This window comes from Aptenodytes patagonicus, chromosome 3 (genome assembly GCF_965638725.1).
Source record: "Aptenodytes patagonicus chromosome 3, bAptPat1.pri.cur, whole genome shotgun sequence".
In the NCBI taxonomy this organism is placed as follows: domain Eukaryota; kingdom Metazoa; phylum Chordata; class Aves; order Sphenisciformes; family Spheniscidae; genus Aptenodytes; species Aptenodytes patagonicus.
In genome coordinates, this window is record NC_134951.1 from 67,367,547 (window position 1) to 67,385,712 (window position 18,166).

An 18,166-nucleotide genomic window follows, 5' to 3' on the forward strand; every position below is an offset into this window, starting at 1 on the left:
CTGCTTGGCCACTAGCACCTCAGCGCACACGCAGCTTTTGGCTCTACTGGCACATGAAAGGCAGAGCTCAGTGGACCACAACCAACATGCTATACAAGTGGCCTATTAAAACAGTCCTACTCTGCAAGCATCAGTGCCTGAGCAGCTCTGACAAGCTACAGCCCATGCTAGCCCTTCTCAATCAGGTCACAGAGTACAGCACAGGGGAAACCGCAGATAAGGCCCCACTGCCGATTAACATAAACCAGAATGCTCCACTTACTCAGCAGTAAGTTGTATCCAACACAAATTAACTTCTCTTTCAGTAGAAAGTCCCAATTAATCTTGAAGGCATGCAGGACACCAAGATACCCTTCTTATTTTCCTCATTTAATTTTCCCCCCTTTAAAAAGCAAAGCATAAAACATAATCCAGCATTGCACAACTTTACAGCAGCACAAAATAAAGGTATTTGGAAGGCGGCTTCAGCATTTAGAATTGCACAGCAGTATGTTATACAACAGGAAACCCAGATCTCATTGGATTTTCCCATTTAAAGATCCAATAGCGCAACAGAGGGAAAGTTTAAGCATATGCAGACAGTGATTTCACAACATCTTTTAACACCTGCAAGTAGCAAAGTCTTCCCAAAGGTTTACAGGCAAAACATTTTGTTCTCATTCTGTAAAAAAGAATTTTGTGATATATATATGACAAACATATATATGTTATACTACATATGAAACCCTTTTGGAGTATATAATTAATGCTGTTTTAATTTAAAGAACATTCGAGCAAAAGGTCAATCAAATAAGTTGAGACAAGAGAAAGAGAAAACACTATGCAGAGAATGGGAAGTAAGTGCACTGTTGCTCAGTCACAAGTAATTACAGCCTCACTGGCTGGCTGTTTTTCCACAGAGTAATATTTAATAATCCCCACACAGCCTGAAATATTTGAGTCAGATGGGAAAGCTCTCATTATAATCACTATTGTCAGGATGTCCTGCAAAAACAAGTTTCCCCTCCCCAGAGAGGGAAACAGAGATTGTTCCTGTAAATGCTACTAGACATGATATTTATCACCAGTTATTCTCTAAGTCACAGGAGTTTTCATGTGAAAAGGCAGTCTTTGCAACACAGGTCTCAGAAGGACTGTTAATCAATAACTGGTCTTCCAATAACCAGTCTCAGAAGACAGTTGCTTTAAAACTAAAAAAAACAAGCCTTCCTCAAGGGGAGAACATGCCTCCATATTTATATTGTTAGTCTTCTCTTGACTTTTGTGACTCACTCACTCCCAGCCTCCTATCTCTGTGTACTTTCACACTACTTTAGTCCACCAAAGTGAGCAGGTCAGGTTGGATATTCTGTGGCTGAGAATTGTTTGAGAACGGGGAAGGGCAAAGGCTTTCAAAAAATAGACACACAGACACGTATTACAAAAGGTTTTGTAACCAAGGAGAAAAATTCAAAATCTTACTTTGAATTACAGCTGTTGGATCCTGCTTACTCCAAGAACATCCCATTTATTAGCATGCAGTAACTCTACCAACCCACTTCAACTATTCTACAGCATCATTATAAGAAATATCTTGACTCTTTTTAAGGACTGATAAAACAGATGTTACCAAAATCACAAATACAAAAGTAAACCTTCTCATCAAGTTGCTCCCTAGCTTGTTTCTTTTTAAAGCTATGTTAGCTTACACGGTTTCAAGAGCAGGTGTCTGCTTATGTGACTCACTGGTTGTAATGTATGTCCTGGTTTCGGCTGGGATAGCGTTAATTTTCTTTCTAGTAGCTGGCATAGTGCTGTGTTTCAGATTTAACATGAGAATAATGTGATAACACACTGATGTTTTAGTTGTTGCTAAGCAGTGTTTATACTAAGTCAAGGTCTTTTCAGCATCCCATACTCTGCCAGCGAGGAGGTGCACAAGAAGCTGGGAGGGGGCACAGCCAGGACAGCTGACCCAAACTGGCCAAAGGGATATTCCACACCATACGACATCATGTTCAGTATATAAGCTGGGGGGAGTTGGCCAGGGGGCAGCAATCACTGCTCAGGAACTGGCTGGACATCTGTCAGTAGTTGGTGAGCAATTGCATCACTATTTTTTTTTTTTTCCTCTTTCCCTGTTTTTCGTTTCTCTCTCTCTTTTGTTGTTTAACTTTCCATTACAATTTGTTATTACTATTCTATTATTTCAAGTATTAAACTGTTCTTACCTCAACCCACAAGTTTTCTTACTTTTGCTCTTCCAATTCTCTCCCCCATCCCACTGGGGGGGGGGGAGGGTGAGCAAGCAGCTGTGTGGTGCTTAGTTGCTGACTGGAGCCAAACCACAACGTGTCAGACCACACTCCTAAGAAACACAACAAGGGCAAGCAAGAGTGAACAGTAACAAATGAGGGTAACCTCTCTCACTAACAGAGACTTCCTTCTTAAAGCTTTTGGTAACTTACCAGGTCAAGTTTACAAGGCCATATTGTTGTCCCCGCTCCTTAAAAAAAAACCACACACAAAAGAGGTCAAAGACAGCTTGAAGTACCTCTGTCTGAGAGCTCCACTAAAAACTGGCCTGCAGACTTCCACAGTTCATCAGCAGAGCCTTCTTGCCTTGATTTATAGCAAAAAGCTATAGCCTCACCATCTGGGACTAGATTAGTGATAAGAGCTTGCTACTGGCAATTATCTAGATTTTTTTTTAAAAGAAATCCTAGGACAAGTTTAAGAAAACTCCATAATCAAAGCCTGGAGTATAAAGAGAAAGGCCAAAGAACAGCACTTTCTCAAAATTTAAGCTAAATCTTCAGTGTGTTAAAGGGAACTGCTAGTAGCAGCAACACATGCTGAACTCCTCTTTACAGCCAGGCAATAGCAGGGCCTGTCTGCAGAGCTAAGATGAGCATAAATCGCCCCCAAAAACCTCGGGGTCAGGAGCCTATTCAGAACTCCAACACATTGTAATCATGGAGATGCCATCTTCATTTCTCAGGAGAGGAAAATCAAACCATCATACTGTCACCTTAAATATTTTGGCCTGGGAATGCTCATCACACAGATGCCACAAACAAGTGAAATCTGTAAGGATGGTGATTAAACAAAAGTCTAACAGAAAAAGGAGGCATCCATAAGCATCACCATGGCGTGAGCATCAGTCTTCACTATACTGCTTTCCTATGCTCTGCATCGGTTATTGACTAGAAAGATTTATGTTAAACATATTGCAGTGAAAAGCCAAGCTACTCTACATACAATCTTCAATGACACTGAGCATTTGAGATGTGGTTTACAGCAGCAGTCCAGGTGACTCACAGGGACAGTAAGGTTCACAAAAACTCCCCGAACACAAACTAGTTGACAGTTGTGTTTCTTAAACTTGAGAATAACCTGGCGAAGAAAAATCCTGGCACAGAAGTAAATAAATACATTATGGAATATTTCAGAAAAGACAAATTGGAAGTGTAAGAACATACCAAAACACTGATAACCCAGGCACAACAAGCAGCACAAGCTGCTTGGTCTGCAGCCTGATTTTATTGCCAATACCTCACTCAGCAACTGGTTGTTGCTGTCCTTTTCTGGTTTACAGATGGCGACTGCCATCTGCTTTTTCTTTACCCCTTTACCCTCTTATTTTGCAGTTCAGTCTGCAACTAAACACAGCAGTTTAACATAGCTAGATGGCTGGAGAAGGTTGTTTTTGTGGTTTTTTTGTTGTTTGTTTTTTTTTTAAACACAAACTACCTTTTCTTCCTTTGCTGCAGGGAATAAGAGAGTGAGGTAAACATGTTTTGGTTTTTCTAGTGAAAGGGAACGCACACAAGATGTGAATGTAGCGTTGTCTAGAGTTTGTGCAGACCACACATCCAAGATGGGGTGCACATTCCTCAACAAAATAGCTGTTACAATTAAGAAGGAATGACAGGCGAGACAGTTCAGCAGTTTGTTTTCCACTATACTTCTGAGTGCAGCAGTGGCAGTATGAACAAGTGCGAACTCCACTGACATCACACCTGTCTTCAAAAACAGCTCAGACACAGCTGATGTCATTCATGGTGTCTTATCATGAATTTAGCCAAAGCAAAAAATTAGTATTGTAATTTTCATTGGTGTATTAATCAGCATGCAGGCAATGAGGAAACTGACTTTGAAAAAAAGAAAAAAACAAAGCTAGAATTGGCTGCATAAAAGGATGACTTCTCATGTCAAGGGTGGGTAACTGGACAAACCTGCATTTCCAAAACAGCTTTCTGAAAAGCTCTCTGAAGCAGAATTGAGAAACAAGATAGCTTTGTATGCTAAGATACAACAGTATGAATCAAGTTCTGTCAGCACTTCTACAATAAGCCTTGCCTGTGAGAGAGTTTAAAATGAAGCTAAAAGATCTGGAATTCAAGAATGGAAAAACCAAGCCTCTTCAGTACACTTAACAGTATGTTTTAGGTTGTTACAAGATTTTAGGTCCAGGATCTTTCACTGGACTTTCAACTACTCAGATTGTCTCTGCCCAAGACATCAGCACTATGATCATATTCCTATCAATTAAACTAGAATTCAGGCATTCTGCAGAAATGTTATTTTTGAAAGTGTATGTTACTTCCTCACTCCTTTTCCTCATTGTCTCCCAGCACACAGACAAAAATTCTTTTTAATATTTTCTGTGTCATCCACTATCCTCAGATCCCTTCAGGAGGCATCCCCCACTCCTGATAAGGAAAGAGACCACATTTCTAGCACAGCATACCATGCAATAGGAGGTGGCTACGGCACTAGGCTGCAGCGAGGCCCTTCTGAAGGCAGAACTCCACCAACCAGAGTATTTCCTGGCTGCAGGGGTGTGCAGTGGCACCAGCCTCGTTCCACAACCCTCCAATGCTAAATAAAAAGTCAGCAGCAGATCATAGAAGAGATCTGTGAGCAGTTGTACCTGGCATGCCAGATTGTGGAAGGACAGTTGTTCCCACATCTGCCTCAGATATAAGAGGAAGACCCAGAAGAAAGTTGACTGTGAAGAATCAACCTCCATGTGAAGGACTAGACCAATTAGTAGGCATGACTGGAGGTTCAGACTGTAGCAGTATTAAACAAGAGAAAAAGACTGAAGAGCAGGTGGCCAGCAACCAAACTACAAATTCAGTCTGTAAGTACATTGAGTCCCTTCTGGGATTTCCAGTACCTTGAGTATTTCTCCTGGGTTGCTGAGGTTTTTGGGTAACTCTCAACTCTTAAGCAAACTGACTCTTCGCCTCCCCTTCCAACTTGATTGCAAATCTGGCCTCCAACACACACTACTGAAAACCACTTACTGAGATCAAGGACCAATTGTAAATCCACAACTATGACTTCTAACAGGAAACTCCTGCTTTCCCTGAAGCCAGCTGTATAGACACTAGTACCAGAAAAGGAAGAGTGCTTCAGCTAACTGAATTTTTATGCCTAAGTGAAGGACATCAACCGGAAGATTTCTATGATTTGGAGTCTCTGCTACTTTCCACGTTTTGCTTCCCACCAGTCTCAGCAGATACCTGTGCTTGATTTGCTCAAACTCTTGATTCCAAACCCAGTTTCCTCTTGTTGACATCTACACAGATAAACTCTATAAATTAGACATGAACTCAAATCTACAGAAGCATAGCTAATCCCTGAGAAAAGCTATGTTGCCTCTTACAGAGCTAAAGAGCAAAACTAGGCTGCAACAGACCTGAAACAACTAGAAGATAATCTATTTGCCCAGCATTAATAAAAGGGAACAAAAACTTCAATGGACTTTTAATCTGGCAGTTAGAGAAAATCTTGTACCATCATCCCATTGAAGCTGCAGAAGGTATTATTCTAGTTCAAAACAACTCAACAGTTCCCCAGCGTACACACACAGAGCAGCTACAGGCCTGTGTCAGTACTGGCACAGCAGTTCAGCTTTCCACCAGCGTAGCCTGCCCCAAACTACTTGTGTCCCCTCTAGTACAAGGACACAAATTCTACTTTCTGGAGAAAACTGCATCCAGGTTAAGCTGCAGTGACCTGCCTACTCAAACTTTGTTTATTCTAGCTGTTATCAGCAAGTCAATCATTTAAAGGAGAAAGCGAAGCTACATTCAAGTGCTTCCCCTCTAAAACTGCTAGTATAAAAAGAAAATTTAAACAATCTGCATGCTATCCCTAGTCATTGCTACCTTGAGCTTGACTAAGCAGTTAGGCTACATCTATACATACAGATCACTAAGACAGGGTTTGGGACAATTTGGATATTCAATGGCTGTCATAGTCAAACCTATAAGTAAATGAGATCGGAGTTTTGTGTAGAATTTGGTAAACATGATTCCATTCCTCTGAAAGAGAAAAATACTTTGCGCCTCAAGCAACAAGATGTGAAAGCCCAAGTTTTAGAGTACTCCCTAATTTCATTTCTGATTTTCCATCTGCATTTTTATTTGCTTATTAAACATTGCCCATAGCGCCTCTCACCTTCATTATACAGATCTGACCCACAGACATGAGCATCTACTCATATCATGCTTCAACTCAATGCAGGTGAAACTCATATGTATGAGTTTCAAGTAGTGCTTAGCTGCAAAAACAGCGCACTGTGAGATGCGCCTTCAGTGAGTGAAGACAGTTCATTAAAATAGAGCAAATTGCATCAATCATTGTGGCATTTGTTCTCCTGGCACATTACTGTTGTGGCCTGAGGTTAGGTAGACTGGGTTAAACAATTCCTTAACATGGCTTAAAAAACACAAAGCACTTTTGAAGAGACTTCTGATGATAATACAAAACTCTTTTGAGATGCTTTCACTTAGAACTCTTAATTCTCAAATACCAGAAAAACAAGTTCTCCAGTTGTAAAGTACAGATTGAATTTAAAGAAGCAGGGAAAAAAAGACGCACAAAAGTACTCTGTAGGTAGCTGAGTAAGCAAAAAAATTGTACACGTGTGAGTTTGTGCAGGAAGAAAAATGATGTACTCCCACTGATTCAGCTGAGCCCAGTTACGGGCCAGAGTAGAGTTCTATCATCACACGCTCATGGCAACACTAGGCCAGTGCTCATGAATTTCTCCGGAGTTTGATATGACAAGCAAAAGGTTTTCTCTTAAAAATAAAGCCAGACTTCTACATATCTGGATACAAAGGCAACTCCGAACAAGTGAATGGATACAGCAGTTTCTGAGCAAGCTTGCAAACAGCAGCAAGAGTGCCAAGACTCTTGACACCACCACAATCACAAAAACAGAGGATCTAACGGCAACATATTTCTTTTAAAAATATATGCTTAGCTAGTGCCTCATTTTTCCACTGCAAAATAAAAACATGCTACTACACAGGCATGTGTAATGTGGTGCAGATACGGCATAGAGGTCCATTTCCTCCTGCTGTCATCTTACTCTGATGGCATGTTACTGTATAAACTCCTTGGAAGAGTATTGCTTGCATATTTTCAGAAAAAGATAACTGCAACAAGACCTCAGAGAATTTCAGGATCCTTGGACAGATCTACCACTTTCCAGGTTTCTCTCTCCCATAAGAAATTTCGATAAACCTACATTCCTTTTACATGTACTTTCCCCACAGTTGGAACCATATTCCCAATTCAAGGTTTTTAAAGCCACTGTTTTTACAGTGGTAAGAGTGGATAAGGAAGAAATTCTCCACTGCTTACTATCAATCTTCCATGAGTGGTGTTTCTTATTATATAAAGCTTTCTTGAGAATTGTCTAAATTAAATTGAACTCCAATCTTTCTGCTACTGCAACAAGCATTCTGTCCTGCAAGTACAGTAACCAAATACTGCACCCTGTTCTCACATGGACAACTCCGACGAATACTATGTTATCATTTATATCTTGGTTGAAATAACCCTGTTTACTTACAAAAGTTACTTCGCAAAATTCAATCTTTTCCCTAATTAGGATTATCCTCAGTTCACATGCCAAGTTAACCTGAATTCCTTTTAACAAATATCTTAAAACTTTAAAGACTTTGTTGTACTTTTTTTGGACTTTTGCCATCCACATACTCAATGTCAAGTATGCTCCCTGAGCACATGAATAGATCACAGGCTGTTTCCCCCCACAAAAACAGTTGACAAATCATGAACATAATCCTCTACAATCAGCAGTGGAAACCTCTTCTTACGGAGCTGAGCTAGAAGTGTAAGATGATTCTTACAGAGCATAGATAAGCTTTCAGTAATCCCAGCACATGCTTTGATGAACAGACTGTGTTACAACACAAGCCAAGTCCTCAGACCTGGGACTTCGACTCAAAGCCAGAGGGACTCAACAAATCAGATTTGCTCCACTAGTCTGCAGACATATTCCCTGCGATCCCTGAGATTTCCAGCACAGCCTCTTTGCTTTATTGCAAGTAAATTACTTCATGTTAGGATCTCTTTGTCTTTATTACAAATAAGTTGTTTCATGCTACCCAGCACCTACAGCTATGAACAGTGAAATCCTATAAAGGAGACAGCTTTGTAGTAACTTCCTGAAAAAACACAACTTCCTTCTGCACCCCCAACAGCTGCAAATTAGGTAGGGAATATAGGGGTTAAGAACATACCTCCCAGATACTTTGAGAGTTGTTTTTAAATAAGTGTCCAGAAAAATCACCGATACTTTTGGACCCCTCCTCTTCTGGCCTTGGCTAGCAGAAAGAAAGAGGAAGCATAGAGAAACATTAGCAGAACTCACTGGAAGGCGCAGGATGACAAACCACATTGTCCAGGTTCTCAGCCCTGCCCCTTTACACAACCAGCATTGTAAGGAGAATTGGTATCTTTCCTTCCTTCCACCCACTCTTTCCCCTAACTTCGTCTCAAATGCAGATGGGCAGGATAAGGCTACCAACTGTCACGAAAACCTCCAATACTCCATTTTGGTGACCCAGTTCACCAGCCTTTAACAGCTGCTCACTGTTCTGCCCAAACCAAACTGGAGGTCAACCTGCTGACTAGTGTTAAGAGGCCCCACTGGGAGAACCACCATCCCAGGCAGTTTTGCTAGTTTAAAGTGTGGTGGAAACCAGAGACCAAGCTGTAGTTCTGGATCCAGCCTGAGGCACAGACTCCGCGTGGGATAAGATTACACTTCCACACCCCATGCAGTACCTGTTTTGTAGGTATACAGTTTCAGTTTCCAGGACTATCAGTTTAACACCCTTGAAGATGCCAAATTTCCTTTTCTTTCAGGTATCTTAAGTTTGTGTTTGGGTATAGACACATAGCAACAAAATAACAACTGGATTAAAAATTAGCCAATCTGAGTTTAACAAGGAGTATCTATTTCCCCAATACATGCAGAACACTGAGACTAAGCACATAAACAGTCATGTTAGAAGAAATCTCCCTCATCTCTCTGGATGAACAAAGCTTACATCTGAAATGAGCATTACACAAAAACATAACCATCCACACAACAGCAGCAAAATCTGCCAGTAATCACAGACATCACTGCCATACACCAAAGGACTGGAAAAAGCCCTTCTCTTGTTTGTTTTCAAGATGACAAAGAATCAGTGCTACTGTTCAGAGACCTAAAGCACATATGTCTAGCCTTGTATTAGCAGCAACACTCACTCAGCAGATTAGAGGTATACTCCCTTGATCAGTTTTAAATAAGCAGGCAAGTGAAGGGTTCCATTATTAGTTTTTTCATTCATTTGCCATAAGTCTCATAAGGTAGCTATTTCAGTTATTATTCAAATTTATAATCCAGAAATATGAGCATTACTTTTCTACGCTCTTCAAATGATAGTTTTAGAAACACAACATTATCAATAGTCTGAGAAGGTATTCCCCCCCGCAAGGGGAAGGAGAGGAGGCATCACTTAAAAATTTCATAAAATTGAGTAAGAGTTAAGACTACATCTAAGGTGAAAAAAAAAAATCAACAGGGCAGAGGAGGGAAATACCAAGGTGAATTGAATGGCTTGTGCCTGAATTCAAAGAACAGCTGAGGCCAAAGTTCACATGCACAGGATGGATACCTTTAATAAAACACTAATCTACCTAGACATATCTTTGTGATTGTGCTGGTTTTGACTGGGATAGAGTTAATTTTCTTCCTAGTAGCTGGTATAGTGCTGTGTTTTGGATTTAGTAGGAGAATAATGTTGATGACACACTGATGTTTCAGTTGTTAGAATGTGCTAGTTTTGGCTGGAATAAAGTTAACTTTCTTCACAGTAGCTAGTATGGGGCTATGTTTTGGATTTGTGCTGAAAACAGTGTTGATAATTCAGGGATGTTTTTGACATTGCTGAGCAGTGCTGACACAGAGTCAAGGCCTTTTCTGCTTCTCACACCACCCCACCAGCAAGTAGGCTGGGGGTGCACAAGAAGTTGGGAGAAGTGCACCGGGGGTGGTGGGGAGCAAGTGAGCAGCTGCGTGGTGCTTAGCTGCCAGCTGGGGTTAAACCACAACAGTGATTTACATAGAGAACCACATTCACACACTATCTTCAGTCACAGAAACAATATTTGTTTTACAACACAAGCTTTAAGGGAACATTGAAGCTGTTAAGTGTGTAGTTCTATGCCTGTTTTGTCTGGTTTCTTTGTGGATATAGTTGCAGAACTGCTGGAAAGCCGGTGACTAAAACCAGTAACAATTCAAGTGCAAAATAAGCTTCTGTAAACCTGTACAAATTCTATTTGAAGAGTACACTATGAAGCAAAATTCTTGTATGTTATAACAGGAGAGGAGAATAGAGGCTGTTAATAAAAGTAACAAAGGCAATTCAAAGTAACTTTTATTTGCACTGTTCTGCTATGCAACAGCTGGACTCAAGACCCTGCAATAGTGGGTGCTATACAGACACGTAACAAAAATGCAGGCCTTGTCCCAAAGAGCTTACAACACAGTCCTTGCCATAGTAGCACACTTGGGATGTAAATATGTAGCCTAAATAAAACATATGGCATATATTTAATGCATGACTATATGTCCTAAGTTTTGAAAGGGAAATAGATTAAAAAAGCACATTGCTTTATATGGAGACTTAGAATGGCTGCAAAAGCCTCACTTTTTTTTATCCAGATCTTTCAGGAAATAGTGTTTATGAAATAAAGAACACTGAGGGAAAAGTGTGCCATAAATGCTACTACTGCATTCAGAAGCATAGCTCTAACAATTGAAAATGCAAGTGCCAATGTTAAGCTGTCAAAAATGTCCCTTTGGAAACACTAGTCTATTACTTTGCCGTGAACTGATTTCTAAGGCTGCTTAACAGAACAAAACCAGATAGGCCTGCAAGATTGGTTTTAGGTAGGTGCTGATTCCAGTAGGAAGTTCATCCTCAATTCACGTTCAGACTTCAACCAAACGGTAACCAGGATTTATTACCTGGAAGTCTAGTCTGGATAGTTACTATTACCTGGAAATCTATTCTGGAAAGTCACAAGTCTGTGTAAGTACCACACAGCTTGGATACCTGTGCCAATTCTCACTGCTTTTAGCTTACAAACAAGACATGAATTTTACCTCCATTGACACTCAATGATAAAAACGCCTCTTTAAAGAATCAGGCTGAGACACTACATTTGTGTTTCCTAAATTGTAATTTCGTAGATCTCCAGTCATTTATGCACTTGAGCTCACTAATTTAAGTTTCAAGCATCTTACTAAAGCTTGCTTGGTTGAACTAGTATTTTGGCAAATTGACAAAGGAAAGTAATAAAACTTGAGCAAAACCCCCCAAAACCAAAACCCAACACCCCCCCTCGCGCCCCCCCAAGCTAAAGGAAACTGTCAAATCCATTAGAACAAATGGAAAAACACCAAACCCAAAACAAGGGACAAACCCATATAAACGTCTATGAGATGAGACTCATTTCCTGATATGAGCATTATCTGTGAAAATAACCAACAACTTTCAGGACTTCCAAGGAACATATTTAGCAGAAGAACGATTAGTTCCCTACTAAAAAATACCAAGGGAATACCCCCACCCCCTGCATACACCCACCCAATTGTGACCAACAATTTCAGCCAGCAATCCTGTCAAATCTAATAGAGTATTAAAAATGTCTTAACAGATACAGGCTCATATGAAATTCACATTTAGGCTTGTAGAAAACTCTCAGGCATGGACTGAACAAACAAAACAAAAAAACCACATTATCTTACCTTTCTAACTACCAGTTAGCTAATTGATATACAGAAGCAAGTAGCAACATTATTCAGAATCCAGAAGTCAATTGCTGCCTCTTTCCATCTTCCTAAAACATGCATTTAGCCATTAGGGAGGAAGGTGGGGGTTGGAGAGGAGGAAAAGAAGTGAAAATATTGGGTGAAAAAGCAGTGAATACAATTCATATCAAAGGAAAGTATCAGGAGCACATGGCTACAAAGATTACTGCCAGATTAAAAATCCTTGACAGATCCTTGACAAATATTTTCAGTTCATTATTTGTTTACGCTGGAGGAACAAACTCATTGCCTACCAGACTTCTCAGATTACAACACAGACAGCCAAAGACAAGAAAAGAAGTGGCTGATATCAAAATCAATTTACAGAAAATCTCACAAATGTTAGCCACTTCATGATCCACATAATTTTTTTTTTCCCAGATGACAAAAACAATTCTCATACAAACTCTAATCAAGCCTTAGTATTCTGAGAAGACCTGAACTACCAAAATGACAATTATTTTAAAACTTGCGATGATATTCAAATATCCTTAATTGAGGAATGAGCTGCTTTATTACTTTGGAGTATCAGATCCATTAAAGACCTCTTGGGTTTTGAACTGCTGTACAAAGACAGGTCCAGCATGATTGTAGAAACTGCAGGTAAAGACGACATGTAGCCCACCTCCCATGAAGATAACACTGACTTAGTATGTGCTACAGGGGGAAAAAAGAAAAAAAAATCTCAGCAGCTGCAGATGCTTGCTGAGCAAACAGGACAGGTAAAGAACTAAGATGAAGCAAACCCTGTAAAGTAGCAACAGAACAACAGACTAAAGACTCAAGAAAGCCTCAGATGGGTCCATCACACATCTTGTGTTTCCGCTCAGAGCTGCGCTGGAGTGACCTTGCTTGGTACCAGGTAGGGAAGGGAGAACACCACCCTGAATACATGCACTCCCCATGACCAGGCATTTCAGCTCTAGCCCACCTAACCACTGGTAACGCATTCAAATGTACAGAAGGGCAAATAACTACATCCATCAGCATACAAATGGTGTTCTAGAGACACTATGAGCCATTTTAAATATTTAGTAAAAGAAAAACACATATACTTCTAAAATACTTTGTACAGCTTCCTATGCTATTTCTCACTAGGAGCATTCAAGGTAAACCACCAATTTTTTATATTAAAACCACATACACTCGTTAGTTTGCTGTCTGTGCTCCTGTGCACAGTTGTCTACTTACATTTCACAGCAACAAGAGAAAAAAGGAATAATTAAAAATAGAACCTCAGTTATAACAAGAGAGGTAAAGGATAAGCACACCTGTATAACTGCTGCAAGTAGAAAACACTAGCTAAGTCAACAAGAACTTTTACCCTGGGAAACTATCAGTGCCATTGAACAAAAACAGGAAAATTATTGATTCTTAGCTTTGTGGACTGTTGACTCTGGAAGTCAGTGGGTGATAAAAGAAAGTAATATGCTTCTTAAAACATTAAAAACTCAATAACCTCACACTAGAGTTTGTATCCCCATTTTATATGGGCAGTTTCAAATATACAGAAGAGCAAGTAACTATGTACACAAGACCCTAACACATTAGGCACATTAACAATGACTAGCAATATATATTTTAGCACAACGCCCAAATCTGTCAGGTTCTTTACTATTCTAAGGAAAAAAAAAAAAGTACAAGCTGCAAACTCAAAAAATCCCGAGTTCTGAATTTGTTTCTAACAGCTACCAAGCTACGCTTTTAAGAAAGAAAATAACCAGTTAGCTGTAAATGATTCAGCTCTAATAAATATACATACTATAAATTTGCTACTTAAATGTTTGCTAGCCTCTCCCATTACACAGTAGAATGGTAACATCTGAAATTTGAAACACTGTCTTGAGGCTACAAAACTAACATTTGTTTTGTAAACAAAAAAATCTGGTACAATTTTTTCCCCCAAAATAAGACCACAAAAAGGAGTGCTCATATAAATGGAATCACTCGATCACAAAAGAGAATAAAAAAATCTAACGATCAAACTTAAAATTCCAGTCACAATTGTAAGGTGCAGGATCCCTGCCAGATCAACAGAATTTAAACACTAGGATCCATATGGAAAACATTAATTACATGATACAAGATAGACGGTGGCTACATAGACTTGACAGACTTCTGTTCTCAATCAACAGCCATCAACATCCCTCTGCCACCACCACTCACCTATGTTAAGTACCATAAGTATTTTTCTTTAGCAGTTACAATTTGTTTGGGTTTTTCTTTTTGTCAGACTCAAAGTCAGCATATTTGAACAATGTATTTTTCTATACTCTGCCAAAGGCACACTGCCCCTTAATGCACAGGAATGGAAGTATAGCTAATTTTACATTGTCTTTGGCAAAGCTGGCTTCTATAACAGGATGATATTGCATTCTCTATTCTCCAAGCCTACAATCACTTTTTTTTTAAACAGGTATTTATCCAGACTGTGCACAGAAATCAAATAAAACACAGAAATTCACTGATATATTTCTGATGCAGGACCCTTATCCCTACCAGAAAAAAAATGGGGTTAATAACTAAAAAGTATTTTTTTTCTTCCTATCTCAAGCAGATGATTGCATAACAATCCAGGGGATTTAGATACAGACACCTATCATGCACAGTGCATTTGTGAGTGCCAATATGCATTGCCAAACTGCACCAGTCACTTACAGACTCTCCATAGCACACAGAAGAGCTAATAAAACGTTGTGCCTGCTGTGCAATGTATTCCACACAGAGCCCTTATTGCGCTGCAGAACCGCGACATACCTTTCAGTCTTTTGGAATTCCCGTTCTTTTGCTGCTCATCCTCTTCGTTAATGGTGAATAAACCCAGGGGATTTGGCCTGGCACTTGTCTTCTTCAATCTCTCTTGTCGGAGGGCAGTAGTTGAACCAGGCATGTTGCTGTTGCCTCTTGCTTATTAAAAAAAAAAGTAAAACTGCAGCCCCGGCTTAGCAGCTAGCTGCAACACTGCCTGTTCATTTGAGCACTTGTAATAGATCCCCTATGGATAAGCAGTATGCAAACAGCTGACAAATACCAACGTCCACTCGGCAGTGAAAGGCTTGCAGTCTTTCCCCACGTTCAAGAAAAGCCCTAATTAAAGGCACATTGGTTTGGATGCTGCTCGTCGCTGTCTTAACCTGTTCAATCAGATCCCAGCCCACAGCTCCGGGTTCTTTGCTGCAGCACCTTTTTCCCTGCAACCCTCTTCCAGCTACAGCACACTAAAATATTCAGCACACAACACGAGAGGAGAAAATATGATACGCCGCTGTTAACAGTTTCCCTGACAACACTGACACATCCTAATCAAAGGGGGTCTATCAGTGTTGTCTCCCCAGCTGCAGCAAGCCAGCCTCGGGAACGCTGTCTCCCACACACTTGCGGAGAGCTGGAAGCACCTCGGCAGCAGAGGCTGCTCCTTCCTCCTCGCAGGGCAGCAGGAGGATGGAGCTGTGCTTGCACAAGCAGATGAGCACTGAGTGAAAAGAAGCCTGGAAGGCTCCAGGCAGGAACCTGCATTTTGCCAGCTGCTCTGTTTATTCATGTTTAGAAATTTTAGCCTAATCTAAACTAAAACAATGAGGATGAATCTTCTTCCATATATGCATGTGTTGGGTGTGGTCCCCCCCTTAACTTAATCACCTTCCTATGCAGTGCATACCTTTTGCATTAGGAATGCATACACCCACAATTACAGGCAGGTGTTTGAACATTCTTTTCCATGTGTGAAAACTCAAAAGTCAGGATTTCTAGCTTGTACAGACAACATAGGACAACGAAAGGACTTCTGGAGTGAATATTCTGTACCGCACCATTAGTTTTACAGCACCAACCATTAACATTCACTTTGCAAAATGAACAAAATACAAACAGCCTGGGTGGTTTTAATCAGTTAGATTTCCTTCATATGCAGGCATTCTGGATTTTCTTTAGCCATTTACAACTGAGTACTTGCTCACAAGTTTTGCAATCTTCATGTTCCATCCTTCACAGCTCCAAACGCCATTATGCAACATGCTGCATGTTTTACCTGCGAGACCTTAATCTTCATCTACTTCCACCTCTCTAATTCCATGTGTGCTCACCATTTCAAAATGCTAGTGAAGAACAACTGCAAGCTAGAACATCTCTATAATGTTAAAATTACAGGATTTTTCCCCCACTTCAGATTTTTTTTTTTAAAAGAGAAACTTGATGTAACATGATCACCCACCACAAGATGGCACATATATTAGTTGACAAGTCTGCAGGTGGCTCATATTCAAAATACAAGATTATACAGATGTATATGATCACCTCAACGACACGGGTAACAACACTGAAGAAGAAGGGTCAGAGTTTATGACACTCAACATGGTACATATCACAGTGGCCTGGGATGCTCTTTACAGAGGAGTCCTGGATGGTGCTCAGCTGGCAGAACAGCTCTGTTCTCACACACCTCAGGCTCATCAGCCAGGAACCCAGTGGATGGAGAAGAACACAGCACCATCTGAAGGCTCAGCTGGACCATGCTTCCTTCTCCAGCATGGGCCCAAAACACCCAAAACAGAAGTATTCTGCAGAGGGCACCAGTTCTAAACCAAGCCCACAGCCCACCTCCAGTACATATTTCCTGGCTACGTCCTGCCTCTTGCCTACACCTTGGACTCTCTGGGCATACACAAAAGCTATACACGATGACATCTGTCTACAGTTAAAGACGCTTTGTACTAAAGGGCATGAACAAAAAAAAAAACCAAAGAAAAAAGCTCTAACACAAGCTGTTCTTTAGCTCAGCAATTTGCCTTCTGGGGTTTATACAGGCTACTACTTTGTCCTGTAAGAGAAACAGCTCCATTCTTCAAATCCCATCCACTTAATGCCTACCACAAATACTACATAACAATACACACATAGCCGTAAAAAGAGGACAGTAGTTAGCACCATGAATACTTTTCATATATGCCCAAGACTGTTGCCAACAGAACAAAAGTAACAGAAAACAACACTTACATGGCAGCTTAGTTAAGTATCACTCCACTCCCTTTCATTGTTTCGAGGCACTAAGAAAGGATTCCTGCCCTTTTAAACATTCTGTTCAATCAAACAATCACCTTTAATTGCTAAACTACTTAAATAGGCATTTTAAAACATACAAGAAGTACCTAACACACAAAAATACACCTGACTGGAGGGGCTTCCAAAGGGGCTTTCAAGCTTACAGGTGTGATAACTGTTTCAGCATCTCCACTTCCCTATTATCTGAGGAGTCATGGAGAACAGCTACAAGATTGAGAATGCCTTCCTTGGTCCTTACAGGATCCCCTGTACCCATAAGAGTGACTTGGTCACAGTACAAAATGTAGTAATGACTAAGTTTGGGGGCTTCAGGGGCTGGTAAAGATGGATTTGGGCACAGGCAACTGAGGCATTGGTGCATATTCCTGTTGATTTACTAATGCAGAGGTGAACTCTGACAGGAAAAGGATCAACAGCACATTCAGCTTATGCAGCATGATTTTATTTCAAGGCCCCTGTGGTTAAAAAACTATGCCAGCCAACAACATGTTTCCAACGCCTAATAAAATGGCAGCCTAGCCACCTGCAACCTCTTACAAATAAAAGACACCTATTATAATAGAAGATACCACAGAACTTTAGGTACTTGTTTTTTTGTAACAAAAAAAAATCCCAAACCCTTCCTAATAACACTATTAAACATGCACAAAAAGGTACCAATGCTGCATAAAACCAGACTGTACTGACAAATCTCCTCCTTCTATCCATTGGTTTTGGGCAGAAAAAGAAATTCCTGAGGTATCCCTAGCAGGAAAGCTTTGCTTATTTCAGCCTTGCCTCAGCTATGTGGGAGCTTCTACATAAAAACTGGGATGAAAGCAACGTTCCCTTGAGGGAACAAAGTGATGGATAATTTTAGTAGCAAGGCTGTTAAATTCTTTAAAACAAACAAACAATTTGCTTACACAGCCCCTATTAGTGATTCCCCCC

General features: G+C 40.4%; 1 protein-coding gene across 5 annotated transcripts in view; it reads right to left on the minus strand.

The window, feature by feature from the left end:
• Positions 1-18,166, minus strand: part of MAP7 (microtubule associated protein 7) — a 123,525-nt gene that overhangs the window by 94,988 nt on the left and 10,371 nt on the right. For 4 of the 5 annotated variants that reach the window (XM_076333681.1, XM_076333679.1, XM_076333678.1 and 1 more), the window contains exon 1: positions 14,936-15,551. The exons of the other annotated variant lie outside the window; for it this stretch is intronic. In XM_076333681.1, the coding sequence (XP_076189796.1) occupies positions 14,936-15,068 (133 nt within the window). In that variant the 5' untranslated portion in view covers positions 15,069-15,551. Of the gene's footprint in view, positions 1-14,935; positions 15,552-18,166 lie in introns of those variants that run through there. 5 annotated transcript variants of the gene reach the window in all.